This window comes from Periplaneta americana, chromosome 12, assembly GCF_040183065.1.
Source record: "Periplaneta americana isolate PAMFEO1 chromosome 12, P.americana_PAMFEO1_priV1, whole genome shotgun sequence".
Classification (NCBI taxonomy): Eukaryota; Metazoa; Arthropoda; class Insecta; order Blattodea; family Blattidae; genus Periplaneta; species Periplaneta americana.
The window spans coordinates 173,415,252-173,437,290 of NC_091128.1; the positions used below are offsets into that span (position 1 = coordinate 173,415,252).

The 22,039-nt window shown below is 35.7% G+C and overlaps 1 protein-coding gene across 6 annotated transcripts in view; it reads left to right on the forward strand.

Moving 5' to 3' along the window:
• Positions 1-20,676, forward strand: part of LOC138711203 (acyl-CoA synthetase short-chain family member 3, mitochondrial) — a 330,810-nt gene extending 310,134 nt beyond the window's left edge. For all 6 annotated transcript variants that reach the window (XM_069842584.1, XM_069842585.1, XM_069842587.1 and 3 more), the window contains 6 exons: positions 1,734-1,806; positions 7,663-7,789; positions 9,334-9,479; positions 11,532-11,754; positions 15,094-15,269; positions 20,230-20,676. In XM_069842584.1, coding sequence (XP_069698685.1) covers positions 1,734-1,806; positions 7,663-7,789; positions 9,334-9,479; positions 11,532-11,754; positions 15,094-15,269; positions 20,230-20,325 — 841 coding nt within the window. In that variant the 3' untranslated portion in view covers positions 20,326-20,676. The remainder of the gene's footprint in view (positions 1-1,733; positions 1,807-7,662; positions 7,790-9,333; positions 9,480-11,531; positions 11,755-15,093; positions 15,270-20,229) is intronic.
• The last annotated feature ends 1,363 nt before the right edge of the window (positions 20,677-22,039 follow it).

A 22,039-nucleotide genomic window follows, 5' to 3' on the forward strand; every position in this document is an offset into this window, starting at 1 on the left:
ACGTTTCACTTACACAGCACACTTCACTGACACGACATACTTCTTCACGACAACATTAAAAAAAAATCTCTGATGAGAAAATTTACAAAAAAATTACAAAGGGCGTATAACTATGGCATCGTTTGGTCTAACTGTTTTTTTTTTTTTCATTTTATGGTGCCTTAAACATTAAAAACTATTTTTAGTAACGGGTATTACCCCCTCTGGCTTGAATAACTGCATCCATACGTCTTGGCATGCTCTCAATTTGGTTAGCAATGTCTTCTTGAGGAATAAGTTCCCATTCTTCGCCAAGTGCTCGCCTCAACTCTTGTAACGATTCTGGTCTCGGTCGTCTATTCTTAACACGCCGTCCCAGCATGTCCCACACGTGTTCAATTGGGTTCATGTCTGGACTCCATGCTGGCCATGGAAGAACATGGATTCCCACTTCTTGAAGATAATCTCCGACCGCATGGGCAATATGCGGCCGTGCATTATCATGCATTAAAACAAAATTATCGCCTACAAATTGGCCAAATGGCACAACATGATCAGCCAAACATTCATTTATATACCTATCAGCTGTTAGTCTTCCATTTTCAACAAAAACCAACTCTGTACGAGCATCCGTACACATTCCTGCCCAAACCATCACTCCACCACCTCCATACGGCACATTTTCGGAAATGCAACACTGTGAAAATCGTTCTCCCCTCCTTCTCCAAACTCTTTCACGTCCATCAGGTGAGCACAGATTGAAACGGGACTCATCGGTGAACAGAACACAGCTCCACTGTCCATTTCTCCAATCCCTGTGATCATTTGCAAAACGATGTCGTTCAACTCGATGCATCCTGAGAAGTCTGGGACCAGTTGCAGGTCTACTTGATATCAGTCCACTTGCTTTCAACCTCCTTCTAACCTTTTTGGCCGAAATTGGGCGTCCATGCATGTTAACAAATTATACTACACTAGTAGCTGGCAGGTTGCGCTCCCTAAGAACTCTCAACACCATATACCTGTCTTCATTTGGATTTGTAGCTCTTGGACGACCCGAACCTGGTCTTCTGGTATATTTTAGGGTCTCTCTATACCGTTTTATGGCATCATGGGTTGTGCTTCTAGCCATATTCATAACATTTGCAATGTAACGTACACTGCGTCCATCATCGTAAAGGGCTACAGCTCGAGCTACATCTTCAGGTCGCATCTTTTTTTAAGACAAATGTTACAACCCCACTTAAACTCAGAAAATGTAAAAATAAAGAAATAACGAATGATAACGATAATGAAGCACAAAATGGTTGAGACAAAATTGTTATAGCTGAGACTCCGAAAGCAGAATTGGAATATTTGGTTGTAATGGCTTGTTTATAAAACAAAAAACAATCAACAAAGTATACACGCCTCCATAACAACAGATGTCTACCATAATATTGTATGAGAAGATAATGTTTTGCAAAATACCAGCAAATATTAAAATGTCCGGTTTTTTTTTGTCCCTGAGTGTATAATGTAAAAATATCATCACTTTTGAATGATAGCTTAACAAAATAAACTATAAACAGCAGAATAACGCTATAGTGATGAAGAACTGCATTTTTGCGTAAAAGTATAACGAGATAATATATAATATGTCGTCTTAATATCATCCATTTTAAGTCGTATTATTTACTTATGCTTGATTTGCAGCATTTTCAGTCTAAATATCCCCCTGGAGTGATACGTGTTTCCCCTTCTATTTTATACAGATTTAGAACGTTGTTCGTTGCTGGGGAACATTGTGATAACGAAACAAAAGCATGGGCACAAAGGACGTTTGACGTGAGTATACAACCAAGCACTTTCCTTAAAATTAAAATAATCTGCTTTCCTGAGCGTCCTCACTGAAAATTGTGGTCATAATGCCACTATCATCTGTGGGACACGCAGGCTGGTTTATTATATCCAAACATCTTTACATAATATCTAATTACAGCTATTTTTGAACAGGATTGAAATTGAGATATAATTTTCTTGGCATCTTTCAGTTTAATCAGTCAGTTGCTTTGTAATACAGTAAGATTTTTGGCTAAATGGAAAATAAATTCAGTAAAGTTCAATATAACGCTGCATACATTTGCAGTAATAGGGGAGCAGTAAAGACGTTGTATTGTATTGTATTGTATTTATTAACATTCCATGGTATTCATACATGCTTACAGCTAGAATATGGAACAAGTCAAAAAACTTAATACTATTATAAAATCTTAATTTATAGTCACAGTCTAGATGAAATATATACAGATGAGATTTACAATATAGTCTACTAGTCCAACACATAGTTTTAGTATCAATTTCATGAAGTGTTATTGAATGTCATGAATTCACCTACAGAATAGAAGGCGTGAGAAATTAGGTACTGCTTTAATTTGGCCCTAAATAATTTTATGTTTTGAGTTTCATTTTTTATATCGATAGGGAGGCTATTAAAAATTTTACTGCCATATAACGCACTCCTTTTTGATAGCACGATAGACTTGCCGATGGAGTATGAAAGTCATTTTTGACGTGTATTTATGCTATGAACTGTTGAATTAGTTACAAAGTTTTCACGATTACATACGAGGAAGACTATTAATGAAAAGATATACTGACAATCCATGGGCATTATTTGTAGTTTTTTGAAAATAGTCCTACACGATTCCCTAGATTTGGCACCTACTATTATTCTAATTACTCTTTTTTGTAATAGAAATATATTGTTACTATCTGTGGAATTTCCCCAGAATATTATTCCAAAACCCATTACTGAGTGGAAGTATGCAAAGTATATTGTTTTTAAGGTATTGATATTTACTATCTTTTGCATAGATCTAATAGCAAAACAAGCTGAATTTAGTTTGGGGGTAATTTCTTTAATATGATTTTTCCAATTTAACACATTATCGATTTTTAAGCCAAGAAATTTGGTTGTTGTTGTTTCTAATAGGGATCTATTGTTAATTATTGTGCTAGAAATTTGCAACATTGAATTTGGACAGGATTTAAATTGAATTATGTTAGTTTTGTTACAATTTAATACTAATTTATTGACTGAGAACCAGTCACATATTTTGAAGAGAATTTCCTCTGTTGAAGATTGGAATGTGTTGGAGTTATTGGCTGTAATTACTATACTTGTGTCATCTGCAAATAATATGGGATGACCTACATCTTTTATAAGGGGGGCAAGATTATTAATAAACACTAGAAAAAGTAGGGGACCTAATATTGATCCTTGAGGAATTCCATTATTAATAGTTCCCCATGTCGATGTAGATTTCATAGTTGTATTGATTTCAACTTTCTATTTCCTATCTATGAGATATGAGTGACACCATTGGTGTGCAACACCTTTAATTCCATAATAATCTAATTTATCTAGCAGCATTTTATTAATTATACAGTCAAATGCTTTGGATAAATCACAGAAAATCCTTCCAACTTGTAATTTTTTATTAACTGCCTCCAGAATTTTGTCAGTTAAACTAAATGTTAGATTCAGATTTATAGTCAAAACCGAAAGCATCCAAATCTAGGAACAGGAGATTCTCTGTTGATGACCTGTCTCATGTAATGTTGTCCAATCGTTTCAATGCTCTTCGGACATTGGAGGTTGAACAACAACCAGACCCGACGCCATAGGTGGCAGCATCTAGGCTTAATAACAAGAGCAGCATATTGCTACTCGGAAGCAGTCACTGCTTAAATCGAGTCCGGGGAATGAATACAATATTGTAAGTATTGGCTTGGTAATGTCACAGAATAAATTTAAAAAAATATATTTCTGGCTTTGCTGAGAATGCCATGGATGAATAGTAGGATGCGAAAGTTTTTGACTTTCTCGTTTCAAATGCCAGAGTCGCTAATGTAGAAATTGATCTTGTTGCCACCTGTTTTTGTCCGGAATAACTAAATAATCCATGCTTATAGTAGCACACCAAGTGGAGGAAGGAATAACTAATTACTCTACGCATTTAGCAGCACACCGAGTGGCGAAAACTAGAAATTACTTGCATAAAACATTGCCTTTCCCTTCTGAAACAATCATATTTCAATAAACCATTAAACTTTTGTTTGCCTCATCTTTCACTGAAAATTCATATTAGTGCCAACAGCAATACAGTTTATTAAAATACAACCGAAAATGGACAGAAAAGAAAACCAAAGGTTAGATAATTGAAACTGTATTCAATCCATGTTGTATTTTTTGGGTATTTCACGTTGAGAGGGTGTTTAAGAATAAGGTGCTTATGAAAATATTTCGGGCTAAGAGAAAGTTACACAAAGTAGAACTGCACGCATTGTATTCTTCACCTGACTTAATTAGGAATATTAAACCCAGACGTTACAGATGGGCAGGACATGTAGCACGTATGGGCGAATCCAGAAATGCATAAATAATGAAGGCCTGAGGGAAAAAGACCTTTCGGGAGGCCGAGACATAGATGGGAGGATATTATAAAAATTGATTTGAGGAAGGTGAGATACGATGGTAGAGACTGGATTAATCTTGCTCAGGATAGAGACCGATGCGGGCTTATGTGAGGGAGGAAACGAACCTCCGAGTTCCTTAAAAGCCATTTTGTAAGTAAGCAAGTATACACTATCAATTATTTAACAATAGTGTTTAACATACACTGCATATACACATGTACGGTACCACTTATAACTAGATGCAAAACATTTGCCTCGATTTTTTTTTGCAAGTTTCTGGCTTCCTTTTTGTCTTCTTATCTTACTGTCCAGGCTTACACGTATAAGTGGAGAACTGAGGAGGATGTACCTATCACGTAGTTCTAACGTTCACCGCCTATGACACCGGGCGCTGGACTTGTTACTTCGGCCGGGCGAAGATAGATGGTGTTGACCGCAGTTTCGCATCCTATTATATTCATCCATGAATAGTGTCATGCTGTAATTATAGGAGGCCAAGCAATAGCTTGCGACGACATTATAGTGTTGAATAGAAAAACGTAAAAGTGATATTAGTAGGAAAAACAGTCATACGAATTTGGGCCTACTGTGGGGCTTTCTGAGAGGCACAATAGGCAGCAGATGCACAGGAAGGTGGCAATGTGAATCTGCATAATAATCTTGCTTCATTAAAACCAGAGTCTTCCCACATTGGTTTGAATGATACGTCATGTACCTACAGGGTGGAAGTGTTGTAAGTGTGCAGATTGAAGAGGGCAATGTAATACATTAAAATGAATAAACAAACCTAAAACCGACATGCGTTTTGTGAATAAGCAGTCCAATGCAGTATTCCAACCTCACGACCAATATCATGGCTGTTACGTCCTGGATTTTGTTTCACCAATGTCATTAATCGAGTCGTTTATTACTACAATTGCGAAAACAGAGTATTACACTTTCTGTGCCACGGATACGATGACAAACTGTAATAAATGACATTCCTGCCTGGGAATGTTTCTTCATGCAGTCGTCGAGCGTCACGAAAATTACAACGTGATTCTCCACAAATTAAAATTAATTATGTCTAGATATTCGTGCTTCGAAAATTTTGATATTATTTTAATATAAACCCATTAAAATAATTTCGTAAGAAACGAAGGAATTACACTGGTTCGAAAATTAGGTTGATTTTCACTCCCGAATGTAAACGCACACTTAAGGCTGGTCCACAATAAACCGGGAACGGTAACTAGAACGGAAATATTGTTAAAATAAATGTGTTTAAATATAATCATTCGTAATTAACTTTCACGTTTCTGTTCCCGGGCTCCGGCAAGCTTCTCGTTAATGTGAATGTTCATATTTAAATTATATTTATTTTAACAATATTTTTGTTCTCGTTGTCGTTTCCGTTCCCGGTTTAATACTTTTTAATATGGTTTATTTAACGACGTTCGCAACTGCAGAGGTTATATCAGCGTCGCCGGTGTGCCGGAATTTTGTCCCGCAGGAGTTCTTTTACATGCCAGTAAATCTACTGACACGAGTCTGTCGCATTTAAACACAAATGTCATCGACCTGGGCCGAGATCGAACCCGCAACCATGAGCATAGAAGGCCAGCGCTATACCAACTATGCTACCGAGGCCGACTTCCCGGTTTATTGTGGACCAGCCTTTACTGGCCATGTAATACTGTTCGCTTCGAATAAGCCTACAGTTCGATCCCCGCTTAGACTGATTGCCCGGTTGGGTTTTTTCCGAGGTTTTCCCCAACCGTAATGTGAATGCAAGGTAATCTATGGCGAATCCTCGGCCTCATCTCGCCAAATATATCATCTCGCTATTACCAATCTCATCGACGCTAAATAACCTAGTAGTTGATACAGCGTCGTTAAATAACCAACTAAAATAAAAAAAATTAGCCTACACACATGAACTGAACTCAGGGCTAAATCGAAGACAAGATTGCCAAACTTTCTGATAGTATAAAGTAATGATACATATTAATTTATTTCAATTTTGAAGAAAGCCGTCCAATGTATTGAAAAACTGCAAAGGATAAATAATCCCTTATCAGTTTTTCAAATGTTAATTGTACTTATCGAGTAAAGCTGTGTTAACAGGAAATTCTTTTTCCTGAAAAGGTATTCATTTGGGACTAATATGGTATTAGAATTTTTGTTGTACTCTCTCCGACGAATACGCTGTTCAAATCTGCAGTTATATTACTTCCACTCTGTATATTTTGATAATTTTCATTTTGTTACTAAGTATAGTAAACATTTTTATTTTACAAAACAGAAGTATTCGTTTGATAGTCAGTGCTTATAAAATAGGTTTTTCCAAATCTCTATTTCAAAATCAGATTGTACTGACCCTTCCTTGCAAAAAAAGTATATGCTCTCTGTAATGATGTTCTACCTAGATAAAAAAAAGGCAATTCCAAAGAATATTAAAGAAATTCGTCACATTAATACAAAACATAAAAATGATGTTTATAAGCCATCAGCTTACCTAACGTGTTTTCTGACCGGTGTAAACTATGCATACATAAGTTAAAGGTTTTTGATTCTCTACTCTTGTAAATAAAATGTTTAATGAACGATAAAAAATAAATTTAAATCTGCTCTCAAAAATATCTATGTTCACATGCTTTTTATTCTGTAAAGTCCACACCTGTGGAGTAACGGTCAGCGCGTCTGGCCGCGAAACCAGGTGGCCCGGGTTCGAATCCCGGTCGGGACAAGTTATCTGGTTGAGGTTTTTTCCCGGGTTTTCCCTCAACCCAATACGAGCAAATGCTGGGTAACGTTCGGTGCTGGACCCCGGACTCATTTCACCGGCATTATCATCTTCATTTCATTCAGACGCTAAATAACCTAGATGTTGATAAAGCGTCGCAAAATAACCCAACAAAATAAAAAAAAATAAAATAAATTCTGTAAATTAATATTTGTTACTTAATATTAGTTTCTTCCTCTAGAAACTATGTTCAACTATCTAACTGTGAGTTCTTGTTTGTTAGACTACATTGAGTTTTCTTTCACATATGAGTTTCAATTTATACAATATAATAATGTAACATAATATAATGAATATTTATGGTCATTCTGACCCACTTATTTACTTCAAAAATGTATGTGAATAATGATGTTCTTCAATCTTCTTGTCATAGTTCCAATTAAATGGAACCACTTAAACAAAAACAATGTTAAAGTTCTCGGCTGCGTTATTTTCAGGTTCCAGTTCTAAACCACTGGTGGCAAACTGAAACAGGACACTCCATTACAGCGATTTGCATTGGCTATGGTCACACCACAAATCCGCCTAAATACTCTGCAGGCCTACCCTTCATTGGTTATGACGGTAAGACGCCATGAAAGAGATTGATACAATAGTACTCGACATTTATACTTTTGATAATAAAGTAGCTCTTCATGAGAATTTGTGCATAAAAGAAACAAAGAGACAGTAATGTTGAGAAAACACTGAAATAAAAACTTTCATGAAGATATAGTATTTAAGGGCGTTTACACTTATTGGTAGTTGCCATTCGTTTCTTTTTTTTTTTAATATTCTTACGGTCTTACTAATAAAAACTCTTATACAGACGTTGAACTGTCTTCGGCGGGTTGCACACAGAATCAGACGCGGCGCTACGTTTTGCTTTACAACGCCTCGCGACAGCTTCACACAGTCTGCTCGCGACAACAGATTTGCTGGCTGTGTGGGATTGGAAAACTGGCCTAGGCTAGACAATGGCGTCAATGAAAGAGGACTGTCTATATGAGAAATTCTATTGTATTTGGTTATTATTTCCTAAGGATGCCTAATAAGTTTAAAAATTCATAGGATTGAAAGAGTCTTAAAATTAAATATTACTAATGTAGTGCACAAACGTCATTTTCTAAGTTTATGACTATTTTACGACTCACAATAAAGAAAAATAATATATTAAATCAACAATGAGCGGAGAAGTAGACCTACCATAAATTATTATTAACAATATTATTATTCACCTGATGCTTCCATCTCATTTTCAATTTCTCACTTATTTTTAGAAACCACATTATTGTGGTGATATTGTTTCAAAGATTTTACAGAACGTATATTTCCTGGACTAAAACAATTAATTTATCCGCATCGAGCTCCATTGTGAATAATGTGCACTACACAACAATATAGTATTTGTAGATAGTAAAGCGTGCAATCATGGCCACTGCTAACGCATGCGCAGTACACTGCAGCTATCACACATTCTCATCGCGACGAACTTCAAGCAGTCATTCGATGTTGTCTCTCCTTGTGTCTGTTCGCGACCGTCGCGCTGCGTCTGATTCTGTGTGCACCCGGCCTTATACATACAAAATGAATAGCTTGATTATAAGTCGTGTATAATTTCTTACTAATAATCACTACATACGTCATGTATAACAGTATAACATCATAGTTTCGTCATTATTTCATTACGAAAAGTAATAGAATGACTGAGGTTCTCTATTGTATCCGATAATGTGCAGTAGTGTGCCGCGCTAAGTACTGATAATACAACTGGGACTAATCGATTACCGCGCTATATTTTGGTCAAAGAGTACAGTTACAGCAGTATTATTCTAATTTTTCTATGCTCTTTGGTTTGTTATTCTGAGGTTACAGGACAACCATCATCATAAAATAACAATCGATATGAATAAGACACATACAAAGGTTTCGTGTGTATAACTACTGCAAAGTAATTCCCATGTATAGAGAGGCTGCTTATACATCCATCGATTATGCATGATTTAATAGTAAAGTTTTCTGCATAAGTCTCGTATAAAAATTATACACGGTTTATTAGTAAGGCCGTTATAAGACACACTGTAGTATCAGTTTTTTAAAAACCCCCGACTGTTGCTTCCTGCACACAGTTCATGTCTTGCGTCCTGACGGCAGTGAAGCTGAGAGGAACGAGCTGGGACGCATCGTGTGCAAGCTGCCCCTGCCCCCGGGCACCATGTCCACTCTCTACAAGGCACCCGAGAGATTCCTGCAGGTGTACTTCTCCAAGTATCCGGTAAGAAGTCCTTCCGCGAAGTGTTGTTACATTTTTTATTTAGATACATATGCACTATTGTCTATTACAAACATGATAGACATCACTCTTCTTGCCCTTTCAATTCCTACCCTCCCCTGCCATTCCCTTATTTACTTCTTCCGAGGGTTTTTCCAACTATATGGCAAATGTCAGGTAATCACAAGGGGCTTCTTGACCTCATCTCGCCAAGTAAGCTATTATTCCGCTATCACCAGTTCACGTAAGTTAATACAGCATCGTTAAATAACCAACTAAAAACAAATTAACTTCTCCTTCTCTTCTTTAATGTTTCTCTTTATCTAATTTTTGTCTTCCTCTTCCTTTCATTCTCAACTTTTTCTTCCGCTCATTTCTCTTCTTCCTCTTGTTTCTCTTCTTTCTTTCATTTCTCTTCTTCCTCTCGTTTCTCTTCTTTCTTTCGTTTATCTTCTTCCTCTCGTTTCTCTTCTTTCTTTCGTTTATCTTCTTCCTCTCGTTTCTCTTCTTTCTTTCGTTTATCTTCTTTCTCTCGTTTCTCTTCTTTCTTTCGTTTATCTTCTTCCTCTCGTTTCTCTTCTTTCTTTCGTTTATCTTCTTCCTCTCGTTTCTCTTCTTTCTTTCGTTTATCTTCTTCCTCTCGTTTCTCTTCTTTCTTTCGTTTATCTTCTTCCTCTCGTTTCTCTTCTTTCTTTCGTTTATCTTCTTCCTCTCGTTTCTCTTCTTTCTTTCGTTTATCTTCTTCCTCTCGTTTCTCTTCTTTCTTTCGTTTATCTTCTTCCTCCCGTTTCTCTTCTTTCTTTCGTTTATCTTCTTCCTCCCGTTTCTCTTCTTTCTTTCGTTTATCTTCTTCCTCTCGTTTCTCTTCTTTCTTTCGTTTATCTTCTTCCTCTCGTTTCTCTTCTTTCTTTCGTTTATCTTCTTCCTCTCGTTTCTCTTCTTTCTTTCGTTTATCTTCTTCCTCTCGTTTCTCTTCTTTCTTTCGTTTATCTTCTTCCTCTCGTTTCTCTTCTTTCTTTCGTTTATCTTCTTCCTCTCGTTTCTCTTCTTTCTTTCGTTTATCTTCTTCCTCTTGTTTCTCTTCTTTCTTTCGTTTATCTTCTTCCTCTCGTTTCTCTTCTTTCTTTCGTTTATCTTCTTCCTCTCGTTTCTCTTCTTTCTTTCGTTTATCTTCTTCCTCTCGTTTCTCTTCTTTCTTTCGTTTATCTTCTTCCTCTTGTTTCTCTTCTTTCTTTCGTTTATCTTCTTCCTCTTGTTTCTCTTCTTTCTTTCGTTTATCTTCTTCCTCTTGTTTCTCTTCTTTCTTTCGTTTATCTTCTTCCTCTTGTTTCTCTTCTTTCTTTCGTTTATCTTCTTCCTCTTGTTTCTCTTCTTTCTTTCGTTTATCTTCTTCCTCTTGTTTCTCTTCTTTCTTTCGTTTATCTTCTTCCTCTTGTTTCTCTTCTTTCTTTCGTTTATCTTCTTCCTCTTGTTTCTCTTCTTTCTTTCGTTTATATTCTTCCTCTTGTTTCTCTTCTTTCTTTCGTTTATCTTCTTCCTCTTGTTTCTCTTCTTCCTTTTGATTCTTTTCTTCCTTTTGCTTTTCGTCTTCCTCTCGTTTCTCTCCTTCCTCTAATTTTTCTTCTTTCGTTTCTGTTCCTCTCGTTTCTCTTTCTTCCGTTTTTATTCTTTCTCTTGTTCTCTTTATGCTTCTCTTTTCTCTTTCTTTCTTCTTCTTAAGTTCTCACTCGTCTTTATATTTTCATCCTCTCCATCCTCTTATTCCTCACACTCTTTTCTCTTTTCTGGCCCTAAGAAGCCTATATTCCTTCACATGCTTGCGGTGCTTTTAAAGTGTGTATGATTGAACGAAATGAATGAAGTGTCCGTTCAGATTAATAAAGTAAGCGATTATTCTCTCTGTGTATTTTTTGAAATTCTAAAATTTAAAAAACCGTTACTTGACATTTTATTTTTGGTAATTCAATCCCTCCATGAGTAAACTCCACGAACCGCCACTGCAGAAAAGATCGCTATTTATATCTTATAAAATCCACATATACATCTGTCTTGCAGGGTTTCTATGACACTATGGATGCAGGATTTATCGATGATCAAGGATATGTTTACGTGATGGCACGGGATGATGACGTAATAAACGTGGCTGGTCACCGTCTTTCTACATCTGCCCTGGAAGATGTTGTGTTGAGTCATCCAGATATAGCAGACGCGACTGTGATAGGTGTCCCAGAACCTACGAAAGGAGATATTCCTTTATGCCTCTTTGTTATTAAGACTGGTGAGTGCAGCTGAAGAACGGCATGTTAATTGTCTGGACATGGATACAACACACTCGACTGAAGTTTTTATTTTTTTTTTTGCCTATAAATGTTAATAATTTTATTTTATTGTACAATGCGAACTATATAAACCTTTATCGTGTTATTGAATTTCAATTTCTCTTTGGAAGTTGGTACAGGATGTACCATGGGAACCTGACGATTTTGACGTACAAAATTAACAATATTAGACACAAATTGCAGTAAAATTTTAATGCTGTTATATAACAATAGGTGTTGAATTCCATTTTGGAACATGACCTAATTTTCTAAATAGCATACCTCTTAAATGGCCTCCACCACTTAAGATACATTGCTGGAGTCTGTATTGCACCATGTTGTTTGGTATAGCTGTGACTTCCTCCTGTATAACCTCCTTGAGTCCATTAATTTCCCTTGATTTCTTAACGACTTGAGATAATCCCAAAGGAAGTAGTCATACTGATAGCTCGGGAGAACGTGCGGGCCACGGAATGTCTCCTCGTCTGGAAATGACATGGTTTGGACACATTTCTTCAACCATTGAAATGGACATGTTGGCAGTGTGGGCTGTATCCCCGCCATTGAGATCGATTCCACGATAATATAGCTCTGGAGTAAAGAAGTCCCCTAACAACTCTATGTATCGATCAGAAGTCACTGTGACAGCTTTAGCATTCTCTTCAAAGAAATAAGGATCTATGATTCCAAAACTGGCAACGCCACACCAGACTGTTACATGTGGATTATGAAGAGAGCGCATATGAAGCTGCTGTGAATTTTTATCAGATCAGTAACGAAAATTTTGTACTCTGAGTCAGCATTTTTAAACATAAAAGCACGTTGTTCATATTCCATAGCTCCATTTTCACAACAGTAGCATAAACTTACATTGCGCGTGCGCATAAGAGCTCACGTACTCACTTTATATGCCATTGTTACTAACTTATTGTATGATAAAAATCGTCAGATTCCCATGGCCCACTCTGTATAAACTTGAAAATGAATATTATGATCTCTGTGATTCTGGCAGAATTTATATTGGTACCCCTGGCACGATTCGCGTCCATTGTTGATATTGATATTGGCTATTATTGCAGAACGTATGTATACTCGGCACAACATATAGTGACGTACTAAAAAATCCAAGATGGCCGTACTTCAGTCTTACCAACTTTGAACGTAAAGCACTAATATTAATTATTTTCAATAAATTGAACAAATTGTCAGTGGAGAGCATTTAAAAATTGTGGAAGATCAGAATAAAACGAACTCTGAAAAAAAGTAAAACAATTTAGACCACGAAAGATGGTATTATGCGCCGTAAATCAAATTTGAAGAACAATTTAAATGGTCATGTCTTAAAAAAAAATATTCTTAAAAACTACATTACATTCATCACTATTATTTTCCATTTCTTTTGCTGCACATATTCCTCCTTAATAGATATAGACACGTATGTATAAATACAATAAAAAAGTACAATGAGAATTGTGAAATTTTATTTTTAACTAACCAAGTAATGAAAATTTAAAAATCATACTTACTGTACTTTTCACGACCAATCTCTATACAAAAATAATAATTAAGCTTTAATTTTGTATAATAAGGATTTGTTTCAACCAATTGAAAGGACAACTTAAGTACTTTTATTATTTCAGGATTAATGGAGAAGGGTGATGTAATTATATATATATATATATATATATATATATATATATATATATATATATAATATTGTTATATAACATTATGGAATGCTGACAAGTTGATGTATTGAATCAGCATTACACAATTCTAATATCCCGACTTTTGCCTCAGGACTAAGGGAATACTTCGACAAAAATTCACTATTCTAGAATATAAGTATGCCTATGTAATATAATATCTTAATACATATTAAATAACAGTGAATCTTAATACAACACAACATTCTAATACGTTAATTTATTGTAATATTGCAATGTAATGCTCCAAAATTTCTACTTACCTAGAAACGTACAATACCGGAAGTTCTGATAATAACAATAACAATAATTGCACCACAGAGTTGTATTATGTGATGTGATGGAAATAGTAACTTCACGTACAACTCGCAATTCCGGAATATATTATATATATTATAATCGCGATATAAAATACACGCACATATTACGTTTGAATAAATCTAGTGCATTTTAAATCGAGTAGCAGGTAGGCCTGAATAATAATTCCAAGTGTACCAACATAAGAACCACAAAATGACTAACTATCATGATATCTAGAACATGTGGGTGTTGAAGTAAGTGTTGCCAGTAGTGAAGTGAACCTGGGGGCTGCAAAAACACTACTGGGTGTTCATTTCAAAGTGTGTCATGACGTCACTGTTGTGAGTCAGCGATTTGAAGCGAGTTTCAGCTTTTATGTCAGAGAAGTTGCCTATTAATCAAGGCGTTCAATCTGAACTTGAGAACGAGTACGGTATAACTTGAACGTCGTAGCAACAGATGGCGGTCTGTACGGTCTGTGTGCTACCATAACCTCTTCCGAACTGTGTTTTGCGCGGGCAAGTCGTACACAGGGTATTTATTATCATCCGTTGCATACCGCAACATTCCACAACACAAATCAAATGCTCCGTGTCCATATTGACCGTCCAAGTTAATGTCGACAAATACGTAAGTAATCGTCTTAACCCTCTCGCCATATCCCGACAGTAAGAAAAAAAACTCACCTCAGTACGTGTTTCCAAACAGTTCACATTCCTACCACTACCGGCGTTATCGCACGTATCGGTACGTACTCGTACTTCCAGAGTCCGTGGGTATCCACGGACTCTGCGTACTTCAGAATGAACGCCGTACTTGCTAGGCAACTTCTCTCGCATTTAGGTAATACGCCTCTGCGGAAGTGTAGGAAGATTGAATTCTCTAGGCTCATCGGCTAGCCACATGACGACATACAGCGAGCCATGACACACTTTGAACTGAACACGCAGTAGATTTCAGCTGGTGATCACGTAATGGGGGAAAAATGTTGAAGTTGCATCTTAGTACCTCAAGATATGCTGTGCCAACAATAGTAATTAGTTCGTTGTAATTTCGCAAACATGCAGTACTCGTAAGAGGTTTATATGGATCGCTCTCGACATAAGCAATCAAAAATAAGAGAAAAGAAAATAATGAGTGTCTAGCCTCTGTGCGCGGAAGAAGTGAAACTTTAAGCTCAATAATTACGTAGTAGTGAACTTGTTAGGCCTAAATGTCCGCGCAATGAGAGACGATGAATGAAAAGAATATGAATTTGTTTGTAAAAGTATGAAATTATATTTTATCTTTTAGGTGCCAGGAAGACGGAATCCGAGATAGCCAAAGAGCTGGTGAGGATGGTGAGGGACTTGATAGGTCCCATCGCAGCATTCAGGACTGCCGCTGCAGTCAGGGGACTGCCTCGCACCAGATCAGGGAAGACTGCTAGGCGGTCCATCGCAGACCTTGCGAGGAACAAGTTCGTCAAGGTACCTCAATCAGTAGTCATAGGTGCATGTTAACACAGCAGATTCGTTAATCTACAATCTTCCCTTCCTTTCGCATTTTTTTATTTCTAACTTTGATTCCAGGTGATTCTAGAATATTCTACAGACGTGGACAAATTATCAGACTAAAATAATTATATGTACAACAAAGCTGTATTTATCGGCAGAAATAATGAACAAAAATGTATTTTGCACAGAAATAATGAACAGAAAATTGAGTCTGGAGGTTATTAATATTTTGTGAACATTCCCTTATACTTTATTAACACGTTGATTTTGTCAGGGATCCTGGAAACCAAAGTTTGACACTTTCTTTGAATATCAGAATCATTTAGCCAGATACCAGACAGTGCTTAAATGAGTCCATGTTTCGTTGTAAGCCTCTTTTTGTTCACTTTCTTCTTCAGTATAGATCACAGATTTTCAATTTCGTTCATGTCCGGTCTTCTTGCAGGCCATGGGAGAACAGACTGTTGCATATCTTTTGCAGTATATAATTAAAACACCAGTGGTACCAACACAGCCAGACAAAATATACTTAACCATGGGGAAAATAAACCAGAAGATGTAAACAATCATATACACAACAATAGAGACTCTGTGAATTATACTGATATTTGATATGAGGAATTATATTATGTTTCAAAGAAAAACGTTTTAGTCTAATAATTTGTCCACGTCTGTAATTACTACTATTTTAAATTGTAAATCCGCATTCCATCGCAACATCATATTAACACAGTCTACTATATACAGTCGAGAAGCTTGACGTGATTTTTTGCAAATCTCGTGATAAAGCGCTCCAAGCGGTTAGCAACTAGAAACAATAGACTGTCCACGGTCGACTTTGGACTGTGTCGTATTTCCATCGAGTGCTAGCTCGTTGCGTATTTCACATTGATGCTTGTGAAATGTTCGTTATTGGTTGTAATGAAAATGTTAATGGCTAAAATACAATAATTGGAATAATAATATTTTACTAGAGACGTAGACAAATTAAGTTTGTTTTAATGAAATTTATTGATCACGTTTTATTTTCAATTCTGATGGGATTATTATTGCTTAGGCCTACTTTTTTCTTCAAAGGATATGTTTTTAATTATAGCCGTTAATTTTGTTGTTATTTTTATTTGTTGCTTTACTAGAGACGTAGAAAAAGTCTGTTACAATAAAATTTATTGATCACGTTTTATTTCCAATTCTGGTGTGATTATTATTGCTTAACCTCATCTCACTTTGTTAACTACGTAAGCCTACACTACAAGTACCGGTACACGCAAGTTACTCCATTAATTCATAATTCCATTATTATTGTTGTAAAGAGAAGTGCAAATTAATATTTATTGGTTTCAATTCATAGTTAATTATCGCTATAATCTTGAATGAGTGAAGCTATTATTGTTAATTTCAGTTCGTTTTGCACAAACAAAAATTATATTAACTTATTTCTTGCAGGTATCTTCGAGTTTATGGTGGAATTTAATATACTTCATTAAAATAATAAATTAACTTTATGCATTTAATATTTCAATAATGGAAGGAAGGTGTTAATTTTTCCAAAAGAACACGACAACGAAAGTGTAACATATTTTGTCGTCTGCTAGGAGAGAGATCTGCGATGATGAGGCGATAGTAGCGATCCTAGTGGTGGGCAACTACTCATGTTTGCATTTTTACTACATATTGAGCTTCGCGACTGTATATAGTAGACTGTGATATTAACCAGAATATTCCTCAGCAGTAGCTATAAAAGCTCGAATACTACGTCGGTAAACATTCACAGTTTGAATATCTGAAACTCGTAACAGCGAAAGTGGAAGATAGCGAGACAAGAATTAGGTTAAATATAAGATGTTCCAGGAAGCAAACTATGTCATATCGACCAACTCCATGCGGAATGTTATCGATCTCCTATCGATGGCTGAGAACCAGACTGTTCTAAGTCCAATTTTTTATAAGAAAGAAATCTGTGTTTCATTGCGTTCCAGTTCTTGTCTGCATATATATTTTTTTTATTGGGTAATTTTACGACGCTGTATCAACATCTAGGTTATTTAGCGTCTGAATGAGATGAAGGTGATAATGCCGGTGAAATGAGTCCGGGGTCCAGCACCGAAAGTTACCCAGCATTTGCTCGTATTGGGTTGAGGGAAAACCCCGGAAAAAACCTCAACCAAGTAACTTGCCCCGACCGAGATTCGAACCCGGGCCACCTGGTCTCGCAGCCAGACGCGCTGACCGTTACTCCACAGGTGTGGACTGTCTGCATATATGAATCGAACAAAATTGTAAATATTCCTCCCCATAAGGTTGCTATGAAGCTATTCCAAATTGTTTCATGAAGCTTTGAACGTCAGGAGCTTAAAATTGCTCTCCTGAAAAAAAAAAATAATAAAATGGACGTGGAACAGTCTGGTTCTGGGCCATCGATATGTTTTAAACCATATAGTCTTTCACAGTTCTTAGTCTACTCAAATTTTAATGTTTTCATGATAGTGTCACTAGGCGTAACATAATTATTCAAAATATATTTAAATAAACTAATAAACTGTGTTAAAATTCTGGGCCATCTGTTATTTAAAGATACGTTGCTTATCCCAATGAAAGAGAACAAATAAATTAATTGGAAGGATTGGATATAACTTTCTTGTTAAGAAAACTAGCCGTACCCGTGCGCTCCGCTGCACCTGTTAGAAATAAATATAAAGTAATTACATAATTATAATAGGACGTTTGATCCAGGGAACAACTTTTACAACAGCGCAAGGTAATCTGCTTCGCTCATTACCCAATTTTTTTTGCACTGCATTTAATGCATATATATTTTATGTATTTTAACACGATTCAATTGAGCACAGTTAAAATTTGAATTATAAAATAATGGATTCCTAAGCTAACGTACTATTACTGCATACTAAATCAATACACTCTCGTTGTTCGTTAATTCTCTGAGATTAGAATGAGTGTACATAAATATTATTTTAAGAAATACAGAAAACGAATGTACAAAATAGCCTATCAAATTTTCTGTGCATAAGAATCTATTTTAATCTTGCCTGTCCTCGATTTACTCAGACGTTACTGTAATAACATTATAGCATTATGTCCATCTAGAGAAACTACACTTTCCAATGGTGAAATAATAATTAATTATACAAATCGGTTAATTTAGCTTCTGATATTACTTCATACAAACACAGAAACATTCTCTGTAGGCTATGTTTAATAGCTTTCGATTGTTGATGTCCAAGGCCCCTGTTTCGATTGTTGTTGTCTAAGGCCCCTTATAAACGACGTCATTTGTTCTTAATTCATTGCACCGTCTTAGATGGCAGTTATTTTAATTTTAAAACTCATTTATCTCATTAAATATCAGTCCTATCAAAATTTTGTAAAGAATAAAACTTATCGGAATTCATTTTTAAAGAAACTTTTGTTATGTAACATTTTTCGCAAAAATCAATAATAAGCTAGATATTTCGATTTATTTAATTCAGGCCCCCTTATAACCCCCCTTTCAAATAATGTATTTTGAATGCCATATAGCCTAAAATCTAAGTTACAACGAACTTAATTTATATTCCAATTTTGATCGAAATCTGTTCAGCCATTATCGCGTGAAAAGGTAACAAACATACAGACAGACATACAAACAAAAATTTCAAAAATGCGATTTTCGGTTTCAGGGTGGTTAATGATATATGTTAGGACCAGTTATTTTTGGAAAATCGAAAATTACCAGAAAAATTTCGGCTACAGATTTATTATTAGTATAGATTATGTTATAGAAACTATAAGAAGAGCAAATAACTCTATAAAACATTATCCAAGACTGAAATAAACATTTTGAAAAGAGAAAGATAATAAATAATTAACATAACAGATTGACAGCACTTGTTTAATATAAAATTATCATACGAAGACTAAAATTTGTAACATTCACGCGATGATGTCAGCGAACGTTATATCCATCCCTGATTCCACCTACGAAAAACCTTTAAATACCTCCCACATGCCTCGACTGTTATTTGGGCTGCCTAAGCAAAAATGAACGTCTTAAGTCAGACACTCTGTAGGGTAAAGTTACCTAATCCCGTGATACTTTTTTAAACTGAATGTCAGTCAAAGCTTTGCCTTTCGATCACAGTGTCATCGAAAGAGTGAATCTTTCAGCTACTTTTGAGACATCAGTGAACTTCTAGCAAGGTACCCAATCCCGTGATATTCAGTGAAAAAAACGTATCAAGGAATTAGGCAACTTTACCCTATATAAGCACCTGAGAATATTCCATTAATGTTGTTATTGTTATTTATCTATCTGTAAGTAAGTAATGTCAAACTTGTATTAAATTAACATTCTATAGTTACACATGTATTATGCTGTTTCGCGTCCATGTCAAAGCACAATTGAATAACATTATTTTTCTTTAATATATTGCAACCCCACCATGGATTATAATGAAATCTTCCAACGAGGTTATGTAATGCGGACTCCCCTTGTGTATAGCAATGGTCTCGTTCACATGGGTTTATCGCTCTCGTTAGCCACGGGTTTGTCGGATGTGACGTACCAATAAGCATTCCCATGGCAACGTCATTATAATTTCCGTTCAACAAAATATTTTAATTTTTTTTTTTTAGGTTTTATTGTATGCGTTACATGTTAAAATTAATTTTGTGTGCTATCCGAAAACGAAGCTTCATCTTCTTAATTGAGTGTACATTAAATAATTTCATTTTAAGTGTTATTTTGGAAAATAATTCAAGAAAATAAACAATGAACATTAATATTACAACAGGAACTGAATTTCTGTGAAAGTTCTTATCACCTTCGTAGCTCTCATTCTTATATTCGCATATGGTTTGCTATCAGACATTTTATTCCATTGTTTCACTAAATAAAACTGTCTTAAAAGGTTATGTGTGCGTCTTCTGTTCACAGATTTCGGGAACAATTGAAGATCCTACTGTATACCAGGATATTAAGAAGGTCCTTCAGAAATTCGGCTATGCCAGGACAGCGCCTGATCCTCAGTGACGTACAGAAGCATAATTATTTCTGAAATAAATTACCCGTGCCACATCCTTGCAGTTCCTTTCAGTCAGTTCATATGCAATCGCTTGGAGAAGTGTAATCGACTTCTTTCCATTAATACACGTTTGTTTATTGATAAGAATCTAGTAATTACTAAGAGGACACGAATTGTTTAATGGAAGTGTTAAGTATTACGGTATTTCAAAAAACATGTTTGAGTTTTGGATAGAAATAATATATATTTATTCATGACTGTGACTTTACAAAAGTATTTTTGGAACATTTCCCGTTCTCCTACAGATGAAGCTGCTGTATCAGTCAGTATTTACGAGAATAAACAGAAAATAACAGGAAGTTCTTTTACAGTAACATTCACCTCAGAATAATCCTATTCCAGAAAAATAATAATTCACAGAACATTTTTTAACAAATAATGTTGCTACAAATGAAATGAAAATTCTTTCGGTACTGCTCATTACTTTTTAGAGAAGTAGAGCATTATTGAGATATAGGGATAATCTTCAACTACTTCGTTTCATGAAAATAGTGAAGAAAGTGAATATTCTAAGAAATAGTTCATCTGTTTCAGGATAAGCTCAAGAACAACAACAACAAACAATGCATTAAAACTTTCAGACCTCCTGTTTAAAATGGTGCCAACCTTTTCCATTTGAACGCGTACTTTTGACGTTATAACCAAAGCTCGGAACTTGGGGACTTGTGTCTTTGCACGTGGCTAAGCGACCGGACTTCAATGTCAACAAACTCCCGCTTCCAGCACGGAGGTACTGTCAGGTCTGCTACAAAAGTTGTTTCTGGCTGCAACAACATATTGATAATATTATGGTAGGTTGAAACACGTAATTTCATAGCATATATATAATAAAAATAAACATGAGAAATATATCAAATTACTGTTCTGCTGTGTACATTTTATTACAGTGTATGACTACCTACATTCGAAGATTTTTCGGTAGCAGACATAAAGTACTGAATTTTTTCACTGTTACTGTTTTCTGTTCGATTTTCAGCAGTTGCTAGCTGATCTCGTATCTGAGAAAGATAAGTATATCCTAAATTTTTCTCGAAAATAATTTTCAATTTGTGTGTCACTAGTAGGGCAAGCCCCTCTACGTCTCGATCCATGGCTATGAACAGATTTTTCTCCAATTTGTCTTTCAATGAATTCCGTTTCCAGCCTCTAGTTTGTGTGTGGCACAACTTACAAAATATAAACTCTCCATTCGAAAAAAAATTATGTATCTCCTCCGAATTCTCCACGAAATTCTGTATCTAGAATTAAAAAAAATATATATTTTCAAACTTCTATAATACCCATTCGAATAACACGTATTTTCTAATTCCTCAAACAGACCGTTTACCTTTAATTCTCTGAATGTCATTGGCTTCGACATAACAGTGTCTTCGTCCGTCTTCCTGCCATTAGTTGTGGCCACTTTCTTAGTACACACGACTGTCCCTGAGCACTTGCAGCGTGAGCTTTGTGTACGTTGTACACGACACAAGTCCCCAAGTTCCGAGCTTTGGTTATAACTATTTCTTTTATTATACTTATAAGCGGAACATTGTGTATTAAATTTTGTGCCTGGCGTTACAGAACGACCAAAACTTGTCAATGTTTTATATAGACAATTTGCAGAAATATTCTTTTCGACATTTCTGGTCTTCTCTCCTGGCCGTGGCTTAGTTGTAACCC